The 24,091-nt window shown below is 37.1% G+C and overlaps 2 protein-coding genes, 1 long non-coding RNA gene and 1 pseudogene across 4 annotated transcripts; 2 read left to right on the top strand and 2 right to left on the bottom strand.

The window, feature by feature from the left end:
• Positions 1–335: 335 nt before the first annotated feature.
• LOC110775716 (putative pentatricopeptide repeat-containing protein At1g12700, mitochondrial) lies at positions 336–7,946 on the top strand (annotated as a pseudogene).
• Positions 7,947–8,045: 99 nt separating this feature from the next.
• On the bottom strand, positions 8,046–9,809 carry LOC110775721 (uncharacterized). 2 transcript variants are annotated; one of them, XM_021980329.2, is made up of 3 exons: positions 9,642–9,809; positions 9,161–9,550; positions 8,057–8,418 (listed from the first exon to the last, which is right to left on the bottom strand). In XM_021980329.2, the coding sequence occupies exons 1-3, from the start codon at positions 9,665–9,667 to the stop codon at positions 8,415–8,417; spliced, it is 420 nt and encodes a 139-aa protein (XP_021836021.2). In that variant the 5' UTR covers positions 9,668–9,809; the 3' UTR covers positions 8,057–8,414. The 2 variants fall into 2 exon arrangements, with proteins under 2 accessions (XP_056682649.1, XP_021836021.2); XM_056826671.1 differs by having other exon boundaries at positions 8,046–9,550.
• Positions 9,810–12,023: 2,214 nt separating this feature from the next.
• On the top strand, positions 12,024–15,319 carry LOC130472396 (uncharacterized). The gene is made up of 2 exons (XR_008932546.1): positions 12,024–12,665; positions 13,479–15,319. It is a non-coding gene; the product is annotated as an uncharacterized lncRNA (long non-coding RNA).
• Positions 15,320–15,714: 395 nt separating this feature from the next.
• LOC110780428 (aspartic proteinase NANA, chloroplast) lies at positions 15,715–17,426 on the bottom strand. The gene has a single exon (XM_021984816.2). It carries the CDS (start codon positions 17,312–17,314, stop codon positions 15,851–15,853), a length of 1,464 nt encoding a protein of 487 aa, XP_021840508.1. The 5' UTR covers positions 17,315–17,426; the 3' UTR covers positions 15,715–15,850.
• Between the last annotated feature and the right edge of the window lie 6,665 nt (positions 17,427–24,091).

Below are 24,091 nucleotides of genomic sequence, written 5' to 3' on the forward strand. Positions count from 1 at the left end.
CCGAAAATTTATAGTACCTTAGGGGCGATTCTAGTTGGTCAATCTTAAGGCGGATCCGGACGTGCTGTGGACTATCTACGGAGGGACGACACTTGGAGTCCTAAAGACTTGTTCTTGTTCAGTTCGGGCGCAGCTAGGGAAGGCACGCAACAAAGAGTATGCATCTAAACTATGTTAAATGATTATGTGTAAATAATATGTATTCCTGGCTTAATGGTTGTTTCCGCATGATTTATGAATTGTCATATGTATCATAACCTCACAGGTATTTCTCCTACACCTAAGTACGTAACAGTAATCAACATAGAATTGGCTCAAGTGGTAAGCAGTTTGATGCCGCTTAAGGGGGAGGTCTCGGGTTCGAGCCTCGTTGTATGCAGAAACTCTTGTTGGGAGACTTCACCCACCATAAGCAAGGTGTGCAACACGGGTCGGATCCGGATGTAGTCGGAGCTAAGCTCCGGTTAACCGGTGTGCTGTGCGTAACAAAAAAGTAACTAACAGTAAGAAACTGGTTCGTTTGGGCAACAGGTGGAGAAGGGAAACGACTTAGAAATGGTGTCGAAAGCTTCTGCTCTCTTCTTCAATGGCGGTATTATTCTTTCCCATTCTTCTTTGTCCTCTCATTTTCATTCCCGATATTATTCTCTTTTCTCCATTGCTAGATTTTCTTCTATTCATGATGATCCTCAATTGTTCCTCAATTCTATTAGAGAACACTGCAAGTTAGGGTTTTCTGATCTTAAATTACCCCTTTCTATATTCCATCAATTGGTTTCGATGCGTCCTCTCCCTTCTGTTATCGTATTCAATCAACTCTTTACTGCCATTTCCAAATTAAAACGCCTTCAACCTCACTCCACTCTTGTTTCTCTCTTTAGACAGATTGAATTACTTGGTGTTTCACCCGATAGGCATTCGTTAGGTATTCTTGCTAATTGTTATTGCCATTTAGGCCGCATTGATTTTGGTTTCTCTCTCATGGGTAAATGTCTTAAGCTTGGTTATCCTCCCAATTATTTTACCTTTAACACCTTAATCAATGGCTACATTAATTGTGATAAGCTCCCACAAGCTGCTCTTTTGTTGGATCAAATTGTCAAGCTTGGTTTCCAACCCACCATCGTTACCTATGGTGCTATGGTCAAGGGGCTTTGTAGGATAGGTGACAATGTTGGTGCTCTTAATTTGCTCAACAAAATGCAATCTGGTCATTGTAAGCCTGATTTTGTTATATACAGCACTATTATTGATAGTCTTTGTAAGGATAGATTATTAACAGAGGCCCAGAACTTGTTCTCCTCTATGAAAAACGAGGGCATTAAACCTGATGTTGTCACTTATACCTCCTTGGTCCGTGGCTTGTACAATTCTGGTTGTGGGGAAGAGGCTAAACGTGTGTTGACTGAGATGATACAGAGTAATATAGAACCCAATGTTAAGACCTACAGTATGCTGGTTGACATGTTCTGTAAAGATGGGAATATTAATGAAGCACAATCCGTTCTACAGCTTATGATTGACAGAGGTGTGGCTCCAAACATCATTACTTACAATGCTTTACTTGATGGTTATTGTTTGCGTGGTCAGATGGTTGACGCTGAAACACTAATTGATCTGATGGTACAAAATGGTTGTGAGCCTAATCTCGTAAGTTTTAGTACTATGATCAATGGATATTGCAAGGCTAAACACATTGACAAGGCCCTGAATATATTCCAAGAGATGTTTCGGAAAGGGATTTCACCTGGTGTTGTTACCTATTCCACTCTTATTGATGGACTGTGCAAAGCCAGTAGACTCCCACTTGCACGTAAGCTGTCCCGGGAAATGCGGGATAATGGAATAACTCCAAACGTCGTCACCTACTCACCTATGCTTCCTTGCTTGACGGCCTTTGCAAAAATGCACGGCTTGATGAGGCAGTGGCATTACTCAAAGATATGGAGGATAATTGTGTTAGACCTGATATTTTCATCTACAATATCCTAATGGACAGCTTGTGTGAGGCTGGGAAACTTAAAGATGCAGCAAATCTCTTCTCAGATCTTGTATCCAAGGGTCTGCAACCAGATGTTAAAACATACTATATAATGATGAAAGGCTTCTGCAAGAAAGGGCTCTCTAATGAAGCTATTGAAGTAATCAGGATAATGGAGGAAGTCGGGTGCTGTCCAGATGATTGTAGCTATAATACAATTATCAGAGGCTGTATCCGCAATAATGACTTGTCAAATGCATTATACTATTGCGATGTTATGGTTAGCAAGGGATTTGAAGCTGATGCAGACACATTCTCATTGTTTGTTGACCTCTTGTCTTCTGGTAACTTAAGTGACTCGTCCAAGGACCTGCTTCAGAAATTTCTCAAATGAATTGAAGTTCAGGTAATTGCGCCCTAAGTATCTATCATCAGGGTGGCTAGGTGCATCCAAAGGTATTTTTTGTTCATGAATCAAGATAATATCATTATAGAGTAATGTCACAGGAATATGGTTGTTCATCGAGACTTGAAGGCTCAAAATCTTCTGTTTAGATCCGCATAACAATGTGAAGATATCAGATTTTGGTTTGAGAAACATAATGCGAGATGGCCATTTCCTGAAGACCAGCTGTGGAAGCCCAAATTATGCAGCCCCTAAGGTATACGCTAGAATTTTGTTGGAACGGAATCTTACAACATCATTACTTTGTTGATTTTGAAAGGTGGAGTTTGAATAACCGAGGTTCAATTTAAAACTTTAACTGTGTCTTAAAATTTTCTATTGATCCTCTCATTTTTCTGCTAACTGTGCTCTCACCTTCACAAGAATCGTTTAAAGTTGTTTAGTTTTGTTATCTTGTCATTGTCTTTCTTGGTAAAAAGTTGTCCTTTTTATTCAGGATATTTCCAAAGAATTCATTTTAAATACTCCTGAATCTGCTATTTATTGGAGTTAATTCCTGTACATTTATTTAGTCATTTCATATATCATTCTTCTATCTCATGACTAAAACTGTTGCTCGTCAGAACATTAATGGCTAATGTCATCAGTAGATATGGTATTTAATCTGAAATGTGAGCTACGTTTCTTTGTGCTCTTAGGTTGTTTTTGAGGAACTCTATGCTGGCCATGAAGTTGATGTATGGAGTTGTGGACCTTGTGGTAGTTACCTTATTTTCTCTCCTTTGTGGGTTTCTCCCGTTTGATGATGAAAATACGCTCAACCTTCTCAAGGAAATGAAGGTACATGCTATTCTGAATTCTATTGTTGATGGACAGCCAACAGGTTCTTTGGTTTTCATATATTGCATGCTTAATGTCAAAAATGGTCTCTTATGACTGATAACTTGATAAGTGATAACCTTCTGTCAGTACCATTTTTTGATAATTATATTTTTTTTCTTTTTTTATTTGAAAGTGTGTGTGTTGGACAAAGGAAAGGGGTAGGGTGGATATCAGGTTTATTGTTTATGTGTGTGACTTGACAGTTGATATTTATGCATTTGAGTTTTAACTTCTAATCCTATTATCAACGCTCAGTAGTAAATAAATCTGTTGAAATAAAAATGAGCATCTATAAACTTGTAATAAGACATGTTAGTTGGAGTTTAGATGTCTACACAACTGCATATTATGTAAGAAAGAAAGTTACTTTATTTCATAAGATGACAAGACCATGGTATTGAGATTTTCATATTTCCGCAGTTGATGTCTTAAGGGGTAAAAACAGAGCTTGTTTTAAAAATTATGAAGCCGATAAAGATTTTGGTAAGATTTGACTATAAAGAAAATATCACCCGCATTTAGTTGCTTCTGTACTATAGTACACAGCTTCCTTATCAATCAAACAGATGTAAATGTTTTGTTGATGCAATGGAGAAAAAGGACCTTAAAGTCAACGATATAAACATTTTTCTTCTCAAATCTCTAGGGTTTGAAAATTATCTTAGGAGAACTGCGATTAGATCACTTTCTAGTTTTGTTCTAAGTCACTATTTTGTTAAGTAAATGTGAAAGCACATAATGTTGTTTCATTTGATTTTTATTGTTGGCTGGGACATATACCCTTTCTAGTCATCTGTCATCTGTCACCTGGAGCTGGAGATCTGATTTCCAAGATGCTTGTAGTTGATCCTATGAAGAGAATCACAGCCCCAGAAATTTTTGTCAGCCACACATAGTTTCAAGCTTTTTTTCTGTATAACTTCCGTGTCACCACCAGATACGATGCAACTAGCAAAGTTTGTCAATGATATTTTCTGCTGGAAAAATTCAGATTATATCCGTTTCAAATTATAGTGTTGTAATGTGTTGAGCTGGGAGACATTCATGACTGTCTTTCAAACGGCTAACCCGATTCCAATTTTCTTTGCTGTGTACATTAACTTCACATTTAATAAACTTCTGAGCCTCTGAGGGTACTTGCAATGCCTTCTAGACATCTCATGAAGATATGCTTAATGAGGATGTTCTGTAACTTGCGAATTTTCGTTGCTCATGAAAATATGCTGTCAAATCTCCCTGCAATAAACTCCAAAATGAGGGTTTGATAAGTGTATAACATTTTGCAGACTGTTTTTAAAGTAAACATGGGAACTAATTCAAATTTTATTGCATTCATTATAGGGGATTATTGCATACTATTTTCTTTTCGATTACCGCTTCCGAGCTTCAAGTGCCTATCTTGGGGGCTGAGTTCAGAGAAACATTGTATTATTTTCTCCTTTTAGAGCTGTTTTGGAAAACTCGACATTAGTATATTAGAGAATAACGACCTTCAAATTAGTGAGAATGATTACGTGGAGGGTATATTGGAATAAATTTGATTCCTGTGCATGACAAATTGTTTTGTGTACTATCTGGTTGATATTCCTGTAAATTTCTTGATGATAGTCATGCTACTCTTGTCAAAATTTGCAATTAAGTATCTCATATTATACTGGTTGTAGGCGAACATTAACATATTCGTTGCATACTTTTGTTTTCAGGTGAACCATTTAATTGCCATGCATTCAAATGAAGTCGCTTCTCAATCCTTTGGGGCACCAATATCGTGGTTGTGTTGATAACAACCACGATAGGAGATATGAGTGTTTTAAACTTCAGCGTCCAACACTACTCCAACTTGTCAATTGGGTGTGATTTGGTCCTTATATGTTGATTCATTTTGGCAGGAGGATTGGTGTCATTGTTTCACTCTCTCACTAACTTGAGTCATTTTTTCATCCGTGAAATGATTACATTTTTCCTTATTTACGATGACTTTACCTGAATTGACTGGTAAGAATAAATCACTTCTGGAGTTTGATTTCTGCCCGATGTCACGATGTGTCACCATGACCTTAGCACCTTTCATATTTTTGGCTGGTATGGCCCTACGAAGATTCCGTTTTCCTATTTCTGTTGCAGTCTCTAGCCAGCCTAACGAGATTATGACTGAAGCTCTGAGGGCATTATAACATGAAGTACAGATGGGTACGTTGCATTCCTGACCACCATGAGAGGTTGGTCTATAATCCTGTACAATGTCTTAATGTTTAAGGTGCAGGTATGTTTCTTGCTAGCAGCTAATTTTATGCATATTATTGATAGATGGTTCTGTTATTCGTGATTTGTTCATTGATTCTTTTGAGCTTGATAGATTTATTGACTTCTGTTACCTATATGTTGTCCTCTTGTAGTCTTGTTGCTGCTTAATTATTAGGCTAGACACTTTGTTACTTGAATCATAGAGCTCAGGGGTTTGAGACTTTGAGCCTTTTGAGGGTAATTGGGTCCACAAATAATCAATAAAACTCACTAGCTAGTTTCAGATATCTTCCTGAATATTAAAAATAGAAGTCCGGCATCATTTGACAAAATAGTGGAAAACTGAATTCATTTGTTAGAATTGTAAGCAGGAGGTCCATTTTCAGATGTTTCATTGTATCATGTAGTAAGTGTAAAATATTTTTATGTGTAAAATATTTATGAATATTGCCATATGTAGACTACGAAGTATACAAATGAATGTTTGCATGAGAGTGACGCAAATAAGGAGGGCTGTTTGTTTGCTTGGTTAGTCAAAGTGTCAAACACGGGAATACGGGATAGTTCATCGATCTTTGTTATGTGTTTTCAAAGGAAAAAGAGGCAATATAATTAAGTGTGAACTGTGAAGCAACCTTTCATCCAGATATCAACTTTCTTGGTCATTCGGAGGTCTAACATTGGACAATCCTCCTACAACAAACTTCTAACCAATTGGAAATATGAACCGTTGTTGTGTTACTATGTTAGGGTAATAGTCATTGTTGTACATCTCATCTCTTACTTTTATTTTCTGTTAACCGTCCCATCTTATACGTCTCTTATTATCTAGCCAAATTAGTAAATTACCAAAGGTTCTAGTTCAATAAAATGATGACAGTCGCCTCCTATCTCTCTACCCCTCCCCCTTGTCTCTAGGTTTACAAAAAAATTAGGGTTTTTGAGGCTGGAAATAGCCAAATTCTCTTTAATTTCTTCTTGTTTTGTTGTTAATTTCAATAAAACTACATCGTTTTGTGTGTAGTGAGTGTCCATATGGTGGGTTTTGTTATAGTTAAGCTTTTGTGAGTTTAGTCTAGTACCAGTTGTTTCTTTGTTAAAATTTATGCGGGATCGAAAAAAGGTCAATTTTTCGTCTACAATCCAATGATCCAATCTAAAGCTAAACCACCATCTATAAACTAATATTTTGAGTTAGAGGCCTTGTGCCATAAAGTGAGAAGCTATTGTGCCATGCTTTGTCTTAAGGTTAAATGCTCCTTACATATTTTGTTTATAATGTTACTTTTTGTTTTGTTTAACTTGTGATGGTAACATTTTCTGTTAAGAAACTGGGATAAGCATCCTTGACTTTCTTCTCTACCTTTTAGTCTCTATAACAACAACAGCAGCCCATTTTAAATCCCTTTGTTGTTAGGACTGCAGGGATACAGTTATCTGATCCACTTTGATTGTTCTGAAGTCATTGTGGAAACTATAAATTTGTTATTTGTATAACCTAGCCTTAAATTACACGGACATTCATCAGGGAAGGAAAGAGGTTGCTTCAGTCTATAATTATAGACTTCTGAATTATTATTATTTTTATTGCGTAAGATATGTTACTATTACAGTTTATATTTGCTATGCTCATAATTTGTTCTATGATTCAGGCTTGGCTTTTGGCGTTTCATTCCGGCGTTTTGTTTTTTTCTTACTTCTGATCTTGATGTGTTTTCCATGTTTTATCATCGCGGTGTGACATGATCAGCAGCAGCTCTTGATTTCACCGGCTTTAAATTCAGACTTACAATCTTTCACTGTTAGCTTTATGTTGCATGCAAATCATCTCTTGCTATATATGTGGTATACTTTTTCTATTCAATATGTATGTTGCCTACGAACAGAATTTGATATTGTTTTGGTATATCTCGCCTTACATGTCAAAACTATTATTTTTCGAGTCAGTGATGAGAACCAAATGGAACAGAAGATATCTGTATTTTCTGCTGTAGGTATACCAAATCCTGAGATTTTATTGTAACACAAAGAAGTCAAGAAAAATGCCTTGTAGTAATGACTAATGAGTGCTTCATTCTTTTGTCCTTGTAATGCAGATGGCTGAGGACGAATATAGTGAAGGAAAAGGTGCCGACTTTTGTGATTCATAGTTCAAACAGTATCATCTTGTGACCATTGTGACGTGAGATCGAAGCCATTGATTGTTTTGCATAGAAATTGTATTCGTTTGGTTTCAATTTCTCAAAAATACAATGTAAATTAAATTGTAAAAAAGCAAATCACATATGTATTAATTTGTATACAATTTTAATTCTCGACTTGTATGGTGTATAAAGTGTAGTTAGTTTAAAGACTAAGTTTGTAATAAAAATTATAAACCTATTTTTTTTCATGAATTGCTAATATTAACATAGGTAATCCAGTAGCACTCAATCCATGGTTGTGTACAATTTCTCTTTTCGAGTTTGGTTATTGCAAATGTTTTGGAAATAAAATTTGGGATTGAGTCGGTATTAATCCCGAAAACTTAGAGTGAAGTATTCTTTAAGTTACTTATAATAAGGTATTTACAAACAATCACCCAAATTACTTAATACGTTACTTGTAATGTCTGAAACATCAAAAGGTTACCACATCATAAGTTTAATTATATCCAACGAAAACTCGGTTAGTACTAATTCGATCACAATTTTCGCACCATCACAAGATTGAAATGCAAATCTAATTACTTGTCACCATAGACATAACCCTCCACTACCTCGCCGAAACTATAGCGACCATCTGGACCTTGGTCAGATTTCAAGACCCTGTCCACACTTTCTTGGTCCCAAACACGAAGACGACTTGAATTTGGAAATATGTTAAGGTTTGCTCTAGTTGACGCCAATCTATCGATGTATATTATCTGGTAAGAAGAGAGTAATTGTTTTAGCATAAACAGTACGCAAACATTATTGCAAAGTAGGGACTCACGACCAAAAGCAGAGTACACCCCCCGTATCCTTCCTTTGAGGCATTGAATTTGTTTCCGTATTTCACAAGCCAGTCCAGTACATAACGTCCCCAATTATAACCGGATGCTTGACTCGCTATCGGGAGGACGCTGAGATGCAAAGGGCTTATCCAGCCACACTTTTGTGTTGGACATAAAATGGTGCCTAGTGCGTACAATAAGAAGTGCCTTTGAAATGACTCTTTCTCTGTTCGGTCATCGACTATTTTACCAAAAACCTCAGACTGTGTAACAGCTCCGTACATTGTGTTCTTGTATAACTTCTTAATGTTTAGCGCGGTACTCTTGTTTGACAAACTTGGATGCAGCAAAGCTTTTTCGGGTGGTATTCCTAAGACCCAATTTACCATTTCCTCATCAATTCTAACCCTATAGTTATCCCTTACTTTTAATTGCAAGGTTTTGGGATCAAACCTGGAAGTAATCCAGTACCCAAACTTTGGGTCACTACTGTTAATCCTCGTGAATAAAAGTTCTTCAAAGCCCATATCAACAATCCACATCTTTTGTTTTCCGGTTAATTTCTCAACTAGAATTGCGAATTGACTAAGAGCACATCCCATTCCCGGAATCTGTAAGTATTGAAAACTCAATATTTCGATAAGTATTGTATGTATAATTAAAGAACACTTACCCTAGGTTTTTTGGTAGACGTTGTTGGGTTAGCCGCCACCTTTCGTTTTGCAGCCCCTTCCCTTCTTCTTCTTCAACATCTCGATGTTGAACGACGATATGTATCACCAGATTTGATTTTGTCAGCTCCACGAGATTGTAAAAGTCATCTGGATCTTTGATTGCAATACCGTCCTCATGAAATCTTTTCATATCTTCAACATACCAGATCGTGTATTCTTTTTTACAGCCTAATTTTTCAATGAGCTTGTGCATATGAGTAAGACTTAATCGATTTCTACTCGAGATAATCGTCTCTGACAATCCTTGCTCGTACCCACGTTTTGGATGAAATATGAACTTCCCATGATACCAAAAGTTAAGGACAACCATGGAAGTCCAATTGCACATCCTGTAACATATCAAATCAAAATTTGCTTTAAAAATGGGGATCTAATAGCAAAAACAACAATTGAATCTGGCACAATTTTGCAAGAAATTACCTTATTTTTTCCTCTTTGAAGAGCATTTTTTCCTCAATAATATTATATTTTGGTTTGGTGTTTGTTGTAGAGTGTGTTGGTTGTTCTAAAATTTTAGTGAAAAAGCTATGTTTTCAAAGGCACATTCTCAAAGGCGATGCTGACTGGTAAAGCGTGAGGTTTTGACAGCCATTTTATGTGTATGAATGAACTATGAACTCCCGTTGTGTTGTAGCTATATTAACATTCTTTTCTGCATTGATCTTACGTGTATGTTAAAAGCCCAAGTTTAATCAATCCTATAAAAAGCCCAATTATAAAGTTTCTCAAATTCATGATGAATCCTATAAAAAGCCCAAGTATAATAGATTTGATTTGGAGTATAGAGAAATTTTGAACTGGGTTTAGGGGCGTAAATTTTATTCCCAAGTGGGATGTTTATTAATCATTTAATCACAATATTTTTCTTGTTCAGCTCATATATGCTCATAAAATACTACTCCCTCTGTCCCTTAATACTCGCATCGTTTTGACTTTTTACATTATTCACATAATTCACTTTGACCTTATTTTATTTATAGTATATGAAAACAAATGGTAGTATATAATATATTGTTGGCTTCATCTTAATATATACTAGATTTTAGCCCGTGCGATGCACGAATTCTATTAAATTATTCAGTTAAAATAAAACTCATATATATACCGATTGCTATATTTATATATTAGATTAGATTTTTTTTTTTTGGATTGAATTTAATTTTAGATTTATATTTTAATTATTAGACTGTTTGATTTTAGATGAAATTGTATATGTGTAATATTAATAATTAATTAATAAAAATAACCATGTGGCGCCTAATTATTTATCTACCTGGCACTCGACTTTTTTAATTCAAAATATTATTTTTCATTGGCCGAAAGCATTGGATTTCCTACGTGGCGCTCTAATATTAGATTAGTGTTTGATTTTGGATGAATTTTATTTTAGATTAGTGTTTGATTTTGGATGAATTTTATTTTAGATTAATTTATTATTTTTCATTGGTCGAAAGCATTGGATTTCCTACGTGGCGCTCTAATATTAGATTAGTATTTGATTTTAGATTGTATTTGATTTTAGATTGAATTTGATTTTAGATTGAATTTGATTTTGGATGAATTTTATTTTAGATTAGTGATTGATTTTGGATGAATTTTATTTTAGATTTATTTTTTAATTATTATAGTGTTTGATTTTGGATGAAGTTGGGTATATTGGTAATTAATTAATCAAAATATCTACGTGGCACTTGATTTTTTTAATTCAAAAATAATTTAGAAATCTTATTTTTCTTTGGCCGAAACCAATGGTAATCCTATGTGGCGCTCTAATATTTCAGCAAATATGAGTATTAATATTTTTATAGTTTTTATAATATGTAGTTAAAGATATTGGTGGTCAAAGTTGTGCATTGGCAAGCGTGTCCAGTCAAAACGGTGCGAGTATTAAGGGACGGAGGGAGTATGTACTTTCTATGTTCTTATTTATATGGCACAATTATTTAGTTACGTTTGACAATGCACGTTTTCAAAAATTAATATCTACAATTATGGATAAGAAAAAATTATAAAAAGTTGATATTTAAAAAATATTTATTGAGACGAATCAAACAAGATCTCGCACGAGTATGTTTTTTCTTAAGTATAAATCACAAATTGAAATTAAAGGAGCTTGCGTGAATAATGTCAAAATCTCAATTATGTCGTATAAAAAACAATAGAGAAAGTATGTCTTAGCACAACAAAAGTAAAGTAGGATCTTTCTTCCCCAATGTTTTTGTTCCGAATTTAGCTAGGTGGCAAATCCACTTGTTGGAGTAGGGTACATTTTCTGATTTTCACATACTAGAGCCATACATTTTTCACGTATTCTATCTGAAATAATCCGAAGAAGAAAATTCCAAAAAAAATATTTATTTAAATTATTTTGTGTCAACTCACGAGGGAGGCTACATCGCGGGTAACCAGCGATGTATCTGCCCTATACCCACCAAAAAAAAAAGTGAAAAGAAAATAAATTGCAATGATGGCCCACCCCTTAAATAAATGGTAAACATGTTGCGAACTTGCTATATATTGTCAAAGGTTAGATAAATACTGTCATTATTGTGTATATACTGTCATTGTTGTATTAAAATTTGTCATAATCATCCAAAAAGAAGAAAACGAAATGAAACAAAAATAGTAAAGGGACCACTTAAATGACTGGATAAACGTGTTACATATACTCTCTGTCATAATCATCCAAAAAGAAGAAAACAAAATGAAACAAAAATAGTAAAGCGACCACTTAAATGACTGGATAAACGTGTTACATATACTATGTCATTGTTTGTATAAATATTGTCATTGTTGTATTGAATATTGTCATTTATTTCCGATACTTAGCACTTTGTTTGACTTTTCAACTAATTAAGTGAAAAGACGATTTTACCCTTGGATATGGGCAAAAAAGCCCCTGGGTAACCAACGATGTAGCCTCCCTTGTCAACTTACATTGTCTCAAATGTCTAACAACCCAAAAAAAAAAAAAAAAACATGTTAGGTTAATTACCATTCGTTATCACAAGCCCCACAAAAAAAAACATTAAATTGAAAAAGGAACTCTTATAATGAATATTTTATGAAGTCAGTGAGCATAAAGTCTGATTAGGAGTTCTATAATTTTGCATCACAAAAAATCATCTCCCAAAAAAAATGAGGAAAATTGCAAATCAATTATTTTGCTTAAGATCCTTCTTTTTGTTTTGTTAATGGAAAATATGAAGTTGTGCAGCTGCAGCATGTACTCCAACAACAGCAGCGACTTATATGAGAAGTTGAGATACCTGAGTTGCTTCATTGAACCTATGAATTTCGGGATCCATTTTTCCAGCTGCAAATAAAGATATCACATGTATTCAGTTATAGCAAGATCCTGAAATCCATAGGCTCAATGAAACAACTCAGGTATCTCAACCTCTCATCTAATTCCTTTTTCTGGAAAAGTTCCTGATGAACTTGGTAATCTCACTAACTTGCAAGTTCTAGATTTATCATATATAGGTGGTAATTTATTTATGCATAGTTTGAGATGGGTTTCTGGGATTGAACCATTTATCAGTTGAAGAATTCATCACTTGATTCACCTCTACTATCTATCTGTAAATTAGATCTCAATTGGAATAATTTTGGGGGAAGAATTTAATAACCTGATAAATGGTTCAATCCCAGAGATATGTGGCATTTTACATCTTGCAAATTCTAGATCTTCACCAGAATAGGCTATCAGGGATAATTCCACATTTTTTGGGTGAATCTGAGTTTTTTGAATTTGTAAATCTCGCACATGTTGAGTGGAGTTATTGATATCTGGGTTTTGTTAATTGTTAGTTTAAGTGACAATTTATATGTTGAGTGAACAAATTGCTTCTTGCTTAGCTAACCAATCAAGTGTTGGAGTTTTGGATCTTGGTGAAAATACCAACATTTTTTCACTGGAGTGAATGTTCTAATCTTGAAATTACTTGGACCGAAGAGTTGTGTTGATTGTCTAACCTGCAAATATTAGATTTGGGGCATTTATTATTTAAATGGAACCCATACCTTCCTGTCTCAGCAACATTATATACGGCGATGAAGTAATATCATCATTAATGTCGAGTAATGTGAATGAGGTCATCAAAGGTATACAACCACTCTAAAGTATTTACTGAAGGTAGAGTTTTCGGAGATGACAAACCTCTCTTCTTTGGTTGGTCTGAACTCTGAACTCTGAACTCTGAACTCTGAACTCTGAACTCTGAACTCTGAACTTATCTTACAATCAATTATCAGGTTATATTCCCAGAAGCATAGGTCAATTGAGATCATTGGAATCTCTTGAATGATTTATCAAGGAACATCATGCTACTCGGACTCTGGTACCCATATCGGAAACGGACACATGTCAGTGTCCGACTCAGCTATTTTGGGGGAAAACATTCATGATTTTTGTACAAAATGAAGTATCCGGTGTCCATACCCATGTCCGTGGGGTTGAAGATCCGACACGGGTACTTGAGGTAAAAATGAAGAGTCCGGGCAATATAGGTCCCAACAAGCATCAGTGTAATTTCTCCCTTTGACTTATCCTACAACAAACTTTCTGGTCCAATCCCAACTGGAAGGAAGTTGCTGCAGAGTGCAGACCTTCACAAACTCTTCCTATGCGGGAAATCAATATCTTTGCGGAGACCCACTGGTCAAGAAATGCAAAACCGAGAATGACTCACCAAATGGTTCATCGGGTGATCAAAACAACCAAGATGAAGAAAGCGAGGACAAGCATCAGACAATGTGGTTCTACCTGGTTGTGATGTCAGGATTTGCTACCGGGTTTTGGTGTGTTGTAGGAACGTTGTTGCAATCTGATTTTCTTTAGAGTTGGCATGTTGAAATTTGAAAATGCACAAGACTGGTTGTAAGTGGCCATTGTTGTTAGGATGGCTAAGCTCAAGAATAAATAAGGTACTCCTAGTTTGTGTGATATATTTTTGGGAATTTTCCATTAGATGGTACACTTAAGGTATTGATTTATTTACTACCATGACTTATTCCATTAAATATTTAGCCGTGGTTAATTGGATTAAAAATAAAAATAAATTGTCTCATAGTATCAAAAATTATGTTCAGGACAGGGTGATGGCGGATGAATTAGTTTCTAAAATACAAGTTGTCGAAGTGATTTTCCTTGCCGCTATTTTTTTGCTCTTATTCTTCTATGCGAGATGCAGTTAACCTGTATGAGCCTAATAAGAACACATTTCATAAACCAATCAAACAAGATGTGGATTATGTGTTCGTCCTATATGAAATAGACTGGAAGATGTAATTAAAGGAGCTTCTTCATCAACAATCATCTCATAAGTTTGAATTACTCCCTTCACTGCTCCACCAGTTTTACTATCACCATTGGGTACATATATATATACCAGATGACTTTTTTCAAACTTTCAATGGTTAACCACAGTTAAAGTTTCTAATGAAAAAGTTCATCATAATAATGTTATAAGTGTACTATTGGTAAGTCAATTTTTATTAAGTTCTGCAAACAGTACAAGTGTATTAATGGGAATTTCCCTATATTTTTTGTATGATATTTAGAATTTTTTGTCATTTAACACCTTAAAAAAAACTAGTTTTTGTAATTTAACACCTTACTTATTTTTTATTGTTTTTAAACACCTTAAAAAATAAAAAAAAAATTAGAAATCAACACCACTTGACAATTTTTGTTAGAAAAAACATTAGTTTTTAACTATGCTAAAGTTCCCAAGGCATGATATGGTGGTAAACAACTCCTTCTACCATCAAATTATGCTTTGGAAGTTACAGCATGATTAAAAATCAACGTTTTTTTCTTATGGAAATCGTTAAGCGGTGTTGATTTATAAATTTTTAGATTTTTAAGGTGTTTAAATATAATAAAAAAATAAGTAAGGTGTGTAATTTCAAAAACTAATTTTTTTAAAGTGTTAAATGACAAAAAATCCTGATATTTATCCAACATAGATTCTCCCTTTCCTATTTTTTGTACTCAAGAATAAAGAAGGTAGTATGGTACCTTTGTATTTACTCCCTCCGTTTCTTTTTATTTTTTACGTTTTTCTTTTTGAGTATTTCAAAATGTTTCTTTACATTTCCTTTTATATTATCACATAAATGATTTATTATTCTATCAAAATTTGTGTCCAATTATTATTTTAACCAATTAAATTCATTGAGACATTAACACTTTTTCATTGGGATATTAAAATTTTCTCATTTCTCAATATCAGAATTTTGATAAAAGTGAAAATTTTATAAATAAACGTAATTTATCTTGTTTAAAAAAGAATTTGAGAAATCTCGATGCAAATTAATTAATCGTTAAAACGCGTGAGAAATATCAAACGTAAAAAATAAAAAGAGGCGGAGGGAGTACTTTTTTTCTGTATTAATTAAGTATGATTTACGGGGCAATTTAGCTTCAAATTCTCTAATAACATACGAGGTAAGTTACAGTTCTCTGTTAGTAGGGCAATAAACTAGATAAAAAAAAGTTAGTTGGATATATAATAATGAGGCATTTTCAAAAAATAAGTTCAAAAAATAGATGCGATGTACAATATCCGGACTCAATAAAATCGTCTACAATCAAACAAATATAATATCAATCAGATTCAAAATCACGGATGTGGACCTCCACTACAACCGTTACGTGAAAACAACAGCCGTGAACCATCGTTATCGAATTCAAACAAGAACCCCTGTTGCATAAGATTACCAATCACAGAAAATCCCGACGGCGAGATAACGGTCTGTAAAGCCAGGCACTTAACGTCCTCCGCCACGTCAATGAAATAATTACGAGGCGGCGGGTTAAACACCGAGTCACCACCGAGTATAAAACTCATCCTAGGAAGACTTGGCCGGTTCACCCCGGACGTGTTGACACAGAGATCAAACTGCTGAGTCAGTTCACCGAGTTGAGGCAACTTCACGCGTTTTCTCATTACCGTTAGGATCTCACGATAAGCAGCCTCGGGAACAAACGTTAACGTCGTGCCGGAGTCTATGACAGTTCCACCGTTACCGAGGTTGTCAAGAGCCCACACTGAGGGGTTAATCGGTAATTTCACACCGTCAATGATCACGGTTTGAATACTAATGTAGTAAAATGTGGGTGAGGGTTTACTTTGTATCAGTGGAGTCGACCGCACCGGATGATAACCCTTACCCTTCTCTTTCTTTAAAACGACGTCGTGGCCTCCGCCTATCATGAGGTAGCTAATTGGAGGAGGTGAGAATGTGTAGTCTTGTAAACAGTAGGAGAATTTGTTCCCGAACCTTCTTCCTAACTGGGCCGCGAATGAAATGGGCCCACGCCCCAAACCCATTACCCCAGTAGCACCGTCGAAACCCGTATCGGAAACGGCAGGACCCGAAGCGTGAAACCCGCACCCGAAGCTGAGATTTGGGACATGGATTAACTTACCAGAGGTTGAGTTAAAAGATGTCGTTTCTCTGGAGAAGATACCCGAGGTGGTGGACCCGTCGGCGTAGGAGTAGTCATACAAGCAGGAGGAGTGTAGTCGGGTGTGAGGACGAGTACAATGAGCGGAATCGGGCGAGTGAGGAACGAGTTGGCAAGCAGGAGCGTAGCAGTGAGTAGGGCGGAAGGAGAGAGAGTGGCGGGGGAAGAAAGCGGAGTTAGGAGGGTGAGTGGTGGTGCAGTTAGGGCCGCGGCAGGCGGAGCATTTGATCCAAGTGAGGTCACTGCCTGTGTCGGCAACCAACATGAGGTTCTGAGGGGGAGTTCCGATGGATATTCCGGCGAAGTATTGGCCAGAGCCTATTGAGGCGCCGGAGATGAGGGGTGATTTGACAAAATGGTTGTGGTTAGTGTGGTGGTGATGGTGGTGTTGGCGGTGGTGGAGTGAGAGAATACGGTGGGTGTCAAAGAGGAGGATCTGTGAAGGGGTTTTGAATGGTTTAATGTGGATGAGTTGAAGTTTTAGGTAGTCATGGTCGGAGGTAGTGTTTCCACTTGCGGTGGTGCTGTGGTGGAGGAGGAGGAGGAGAGAGAGTGAAAGGGAAAGGAGCATCTTAATTGTTAGAGAGAGAAATAAGAAAAAATGGAGATCTATCATCTATCTATGGAAGTGTTTGAATAACAGTGGTTGGGAAAAGTAATGGGAAATAAAATCTGAACAAGGATGTGGGTGTGTAACGTGTGTTCGGTGCCAGTTGCCAAAACAATCCAAGGCATTTCTTGGGTTTATGCGAGGATGATTTTGGACTATTCGTTTTATGTTTTTCAATCTTGGTCATTGGGTAACTCGTGGGTAAGACGGCATTACCAGCGCGTGGGGATAAGACTGAGGAGGGCCCGGGACCCGACCCGGTCTGACCCGGGTACGAAAAAAGCACGGCCTGACAAGAGCAATAAGTCGTGGGTCGAGGACCGCGCCTGGGCCGATTTTTTTGGGATAAAAGCACGCTAAGACGCATCACGACTCGACCCGGCATGACAAAACACGTCAAATTTAAAATAATTAGGCTTAGACACGACGGGCCGACCCGACACGAAAGCCCGTGGGTCTTGCCTGTGTTTTGAACTTTTCAGCCCGCCGCGGCACGAAACTGAATGGGCCTGGATCAGGCCCGGTCTTTTTAGGCGTGTGGGCCGGGACGACCCGACCCACATCCATCCTTGACCAGCCAACTTCTCTCGTAATCCTGCTGATTTATTTCTCTCTCCTCTCTTCCTCTCTCTCTACAAAAACTCCACCAATTTTGTGTTAGGTTATGATACATATGACAATTCATAAATCATGCGGAAAAACCATAAAGCCAGGAAAGCATATTATTTACACATAATCATTTAGCATAGTTTAGATGCATACACTTTGTTGCGTGCCTTCCCTAGCTGCGCCCGAACCGAACAAGAACAAGTCTTTAGGACTCCAAATGTCGTCCCTCCGTAGGTAGTCCACAGCACGTCCGGATCCGCCTTAAGCTTGACCAACTAGGATCGCCCTTAAGGTACTTAGAATTTTCGGCTATTGTAGGCAATTGTATGACTGAATTTTTTTGCTCTCAAAAATTACTTTGAATACTTGAATCGTATATACAAATAATGACCCTAGGCCCTTATTTATAGAGGTATGGAAAAAGAACTGGAATCCTATTAGGATACGAATTAATTAAACTAGAATCCTAATAGAATTCTTATTTAATTAATTCATCCTTTTAGGTTTAGGAATTTAATCATATGTCGAAACCTGATAGCTTTAGGATTCGTATAGCACACAAACACACACACGCACGCACAGCAGCCCACGAGGGGCGCCATGCGCGCGCGCGCAGCCCGCGAGCTCGCAGCCCATTGCCACGAGGCCCATACGCTGCCGCAGCCTTGGCGCGCGCTGGGCCTGCCTTGCGGTGGGCCTGGCGCAGCCTTGGCTGGTGCGTTGTGGCGCGCTGGCTTGCTGGGCGATGGCCCGGCTTCGTGCTGGGCCTTCGTCTGGCAGGCCTCGTCCGATGTTAATTCGTACGATACGTTTCTGATTAATTTCCCGATTCCGGAATTCATTTTTGATACGAACAACATTTAATATTTCCGATTCCGGAATTAATTTCCGTTTCGAACAAATATTTAATATTTCCTTTTCCGGAATTATTTTCCGATTCCGATAATATTTCCGATTCTGACAATATTTCCGTTTCCGGCAATATTTCCGATTCCGGCAATATTTCCATTTCCGATAATATTTTCCGATACGTACCATGTTTCCGTTTCCGGCAACATCTACGACTTGGATAATATTTATATTTCCGATACGATCCATATTTCCGTTTCCGGCAATATCATCGTTTCCGGAGTATTCATTTCTTGCCTGCGACGATCTCAGCTCCTACTGAAACCAAGATCCGTCGATTCCGAATATCCATAGATGGAGTATTTAATGCCATTTAAATACATGATCCGTTTACGTACTATTTGTGTGACCTTACGGGTTCAGTCAAGAGTAAGCTGTGGATTAATATCATTAATTCCACTTGAACTGAAGCGGCCTCTAGCTAGGCATTCAGCTCACTTGATCTCACTGAATTATTAACTTGTTAATTAATACTGAACCGCACTTATTAGACTTAATATTATATGCATACTTGGACCAAGGGCACTATTTCCTTCAGTCTCCCACTTGTCCTTATGGACAAGTGTGCATTTCCTAGTTCCTTTGTCGCTCGATGCTTGCTCTTGAACATAAGGTAAGAGTTGTCATCCTTATTATGTCCAGAGGTGTTCCTCGGTTTCAGAGTTCAACTGATCAAATAAACAGATAATCATAGCCTATGATTCATCCGAGCACGGTCATGCATTTCACAGTTTCTAGCTCTCCGAGTGGCCTTGTACAAATTTTAAGCATCTCATCCCGATTTATGGGAGGACAATCCCAATCTTGCGATCTTGAGATTAGACTTCGTTTGATAGGTGATTACCTGAGCGTTGCCTTTATAGCCTCCTTTTACGGTGCGACGGTTGGTCAACGTCAAAGCAACCAGTTCTCAAACAAGTAATCTCAAATCACTCAGGTATTGAGGATTTAGTGTCTAATAATTTTAATGAAATTTACTTATGACAGATTTTCATCTCTTACAGTAAAGTTTCACAGGTCTTGTCCGATACTAGTCTTCCCAAAGTAAGTATCTATGCAAATGATTATGACATTGCCATGTCCACATAGTTCAAGAAACAGAACTACTATTCATCTTGCATTCTAATCGTCTAACGTTTTCTATGCGTCCAATTTTATAGAAAACTCCGACTAGGGACCATTTTCAACCTTTGACATTCAAGTTCACTTGATAGACATTTCTTAGTCACAGGACTGGTCCTGACAGTCTATCTTGAATATATCGTCAAATTTGAAGGGACTCATCATTTAATACTAAACCAAGATTAAATGGAATATGAAAATACATTTCATATATGATAAATGTTCAACCCCTAATGTTTTACAACCATGGGCCTCAAACCCATCTTCTAAAACAGTTCATGGAATTTCAAAGCTATGCTTGATTTCCAGTGCTACAATGTAAGTGTTGCTTCTCACTTGTTGCATAGGTTTAGTTATCATGCTTTGCCAATCTTAATATCCTTTTCATCGAATGTTTTTCGAGATATGATTATAAGATCTTTTGAGTTTGTTTATTATGTGATCTAGTCTTTCTTACTTCGATAGTGGTTCTACGCATTTTGCAATGAAGAACCATCAAGTTAGCAAACATGTGATCCACCTAAGTTCAATGAAGAACTCATTAATATAAACAACTTTGTTTTATTGCTTCTTAGGCAATAAGTACTTTTACTTCAACTGTTTAGGTTGCTAGTGATGCTTTGTTTGGATTTACTTATCCAAGCAGTTCACAGATATGTGGAAGACTTTCCAGTTGTATCTTAGAACATAGAAATTAATATTTAATTTCCCACGCAACAACTCATGGTCTCCAATCCATGTTGCCATTTCAAAACACGATGCTCTATAGCTCGTCCTTGTCAATGGTTAATGAAGGAAATAATGCCCTTGGTCCAAGTATGCATTCTATGTTAAGTCTAATAAATGCGGTTCAGTATTAATTAACAAGTTAATAATTCAGTGAGATCAAGTGAGCTGAATGCCTAGCTAGAGGCCGCTTCAGTTCAAGTGGAATTAATGATATTAATCCACAGCTTACTCTTGACTGAACCCGTAGGGTCACACAAATAGTACGTAAACGGATCAAGTATTTAATGGCATTAAATACTCTATCTATGGATATTCGGAATCGACGGATCTTGGTTTCAGTGGGAGCTGAGATCGTCACAGGCAAGAAATGAATACTCCGGAAACGATGATATTACCGGAAACGGAAATATGGATCGTATCGGAAATATAAATATTATCCAAGTCGTAGATGTTGCCGGAAACAGAAACATGGTACGTATCGGAAAATATTATCGGAAATGGAAATATTACCAGAATCGGAAATATTGCCGGAAACGGAAATATTGTCAGAATCGGAAATATTACCGGAATCGGAAAATAATTCCGGAAACGGAAATATTAAATATTTGTTCGAAACGGAAATTAATTCCGGAATCGGAAATGTTAAATATTGTTCGTATCGGAAATGAATTCCGGAATCGGAAATTTAATCGGAAGCGTATCGTACGAATAAGCATCGGACGAGGCCTGCCGGACGAGGGCCCAGCACGAAGCCAGGCCATCGCCCAGCAAGCCAAGCGCGCCGCACAAACAGCCACGCCAGGCCCAGCGCAAGGCCAGGCCCAGCAGGCCGTGGCAGCGCGCACAGCGCGCGCAGCGCGCGCGGGAGCTGCGTGGGCTTGCAGCTCGCGCAGGCCTCGCTGCGTGGGCTGCTGCTCGCACGCACGCATGGGCGGCCCATCGTGGCTGCCGTGTGTGCGTGTGTAAGTGTTTGTGTTCGTGCACGTTTCCTAAAACGTGCAGAGTTCGGTTAATGATTAAATTCCTAATTCTATTTGATAAATTAATTAAATTAGAGTTCTTGTAGGATTCTAGGTTTAATTAATTTGTATCTGAATAGGATTCCAATTCCCTTTCCATAACCCTATAAATATGTGGCCTGGGTTCACAATTTATAACGAGTTTTCAAAGTATTCAAAGTGAGTTTTTGAGAGAAAAATTCAGCCACACATCTTGCTCAAAAGTGCCGAAAATTCTAGTACCTTAAGGGCGATTCTAGTTGGTCAATCTTAAGGCGGATCCGGACGTGCTGTGGACTATCTACGGAGGGACGACACTTGGAGTCCTAAAGACTTGTTCTTGCTCGGTTCGGGCGCAGCTAGGGAGGGCACGCAACAAAGAGTATGCATCTAAATTATGCTATATGATTATGTGTAAATAATATGTAATCCTGAGTCAATGGTTGTTTCCGCATGATTTATGTAATATCATATGTATCATAACCTAACAGTGGTATCACGAGCCCCTTATTATTTTCATAATCTAAATTGCATAAACATGGTTAAATATTACAAATTTGCAAGAATTAAAAGGGGTGATTAATTTTCGTAATTGTTAATTAATTGCAAATTGCGTTTATTTAATTATACGTACGCAGTTTTTCGGCAGTTTCTTCGTTACTCATCCAAATCGAGTGATTTTTGTGTCAATTTCGCATGTAAAAGGCATTCTAAAATTTTGACAAAAAAAGTATTTTTCTGCCGAACCCAGAATTCTCAAATTCGAAGCCTAACTATGACTTTTCGAAGGTTTTAGTTTTTCGAATGCAAAATTTCGTAAATTTAAGATGTTAAATTAAATATTTGCGATTCTTGTTGATAAATCTTGAATTTTTTATTGACCTACTGCATATGTTTAACAAGTTTGAATGCCTAGTCTTGTTAATTATGCAATCTAATTTGTAATTATGATTAATTTGTTGAAAATTAGAATAATTTAGAATTAATTTGATTTTCATAATTAATTGTAATTTAATTAGAAACCTATGATTAAAAACCACCATAAAAATTGTAAATTTATGATAAATTTTAAATTTTTATGACCTAGGCTTGAATCCATAACAATCGGAAATTAATTGGATAATAAATTTTCGATTTTTCGCCCTAAAATTATGAAATTAATAATATTTATTAATTTGTCATTAATTTTATAAATTTTAAATTTTTTATGCGATTCGTTCATATAACTTGCACGCACAAAGCAATGGACGCTTCGTGTTACCCTTAAGGGGTGTTGTATAATGCGGGCATGCGACGACGAGCAAGGGAGCTCGTCGCCCGTGCGGCACGAATGCAATGAGCAAGGGCGTAGTGCACGAGCACAAGGCAGCAGCCCTGCCTTGTGTCGTGGGCCACGAGCAATGGACGAATGGGCATGGGCGAAGGGCGAGCCAAGGCAGTCGCGTGTGGGCAGCAAGCGAGCTGCGCCACAACGCGCACTGCCTCGCGCAAGAGCGCGCAGCCTCGCGCGCAGCGAGCGCAAGCTCGCGTGCCACGAGCGCTGCGCCCAGCGTTGCTCGCGCGCACAGCGAGCGATGTCGCGCGCCCAGCGAGCGATGGCTCGCGCGCACTGCGAGCGATGGCTCGCGTGAGACGAGCGCTGGCGCGCGCGCAGCAAGCACCACAACGTGCGATGGCTTGCGATGGAGATGCAGCAGCTATGCGACGAGCGCATGGGCTGCGCGCATATGGCCAGCAATGGCTGTATGCGTGCGGCCCATGGGCGTGCAATGCGTAGGGTGTTTGCGTTACGATTAGATCGTTTTGAATGTTTAATTTGAAAATTTCAGTTCACGTAATTTTAATTAATTTTAAAATTAATAATTTAAATTATTTTCTTGGATTTTAATTTTGAATATTGTAATTATAATAAATGTTATTTATTCTAATTATTTTACTAAAATTAAAATCATGAATTAATTTAAATAAAGACTGAAATTAAATTAAATTTTTTGGATTCAATTATAAATTTATATGAGCTTTAAATTTTAATTAAATTTGTATGTTTCCGGTTAGACTAGAAATACATTTTTATGTTTAAAATTAGTAAAGCATATGAATTTATTGGTTTAAGTGGGAGCGTATTTTAGTCATAAACTCTTGATTAGGTCTACAAATCCTTAAGGTTAAAACAACTTGATTAGAATTAATAAGGACTGAATAATTGGTAGATTATTGGTGCCCTTGATTAATTGCTGCAAATGTTTACGTGATGCATAATGTGTTTTACTAACCAGCTATGTGGGCCATTCATGATAATGAATGGGTGAATGGTATATATTGTATATGTACTGTTTTGCAGGTTATGAAGTGACTAGTATGGCCCAAATAGGATAGAAAATATGGTCTGCGTACCATTAATTTGAATGTAATTGGT

This window comes from Spinacia oleracea, chromosome 4, assembly GCF_020520425.1.
Source record: "Spinacia oleracea cultivar Varoflay chromosome 4, BTI_SOV_V1, whole genome shotgun sequence".
In the NCBI taxonomy this organism is placed as follows: Eukaryota; Viridiplantae; Streptophyta; class Magnoliopsida; order Caryophyllales; family Amaranthaceae; genus Spinacia; species Spinacia oleracea.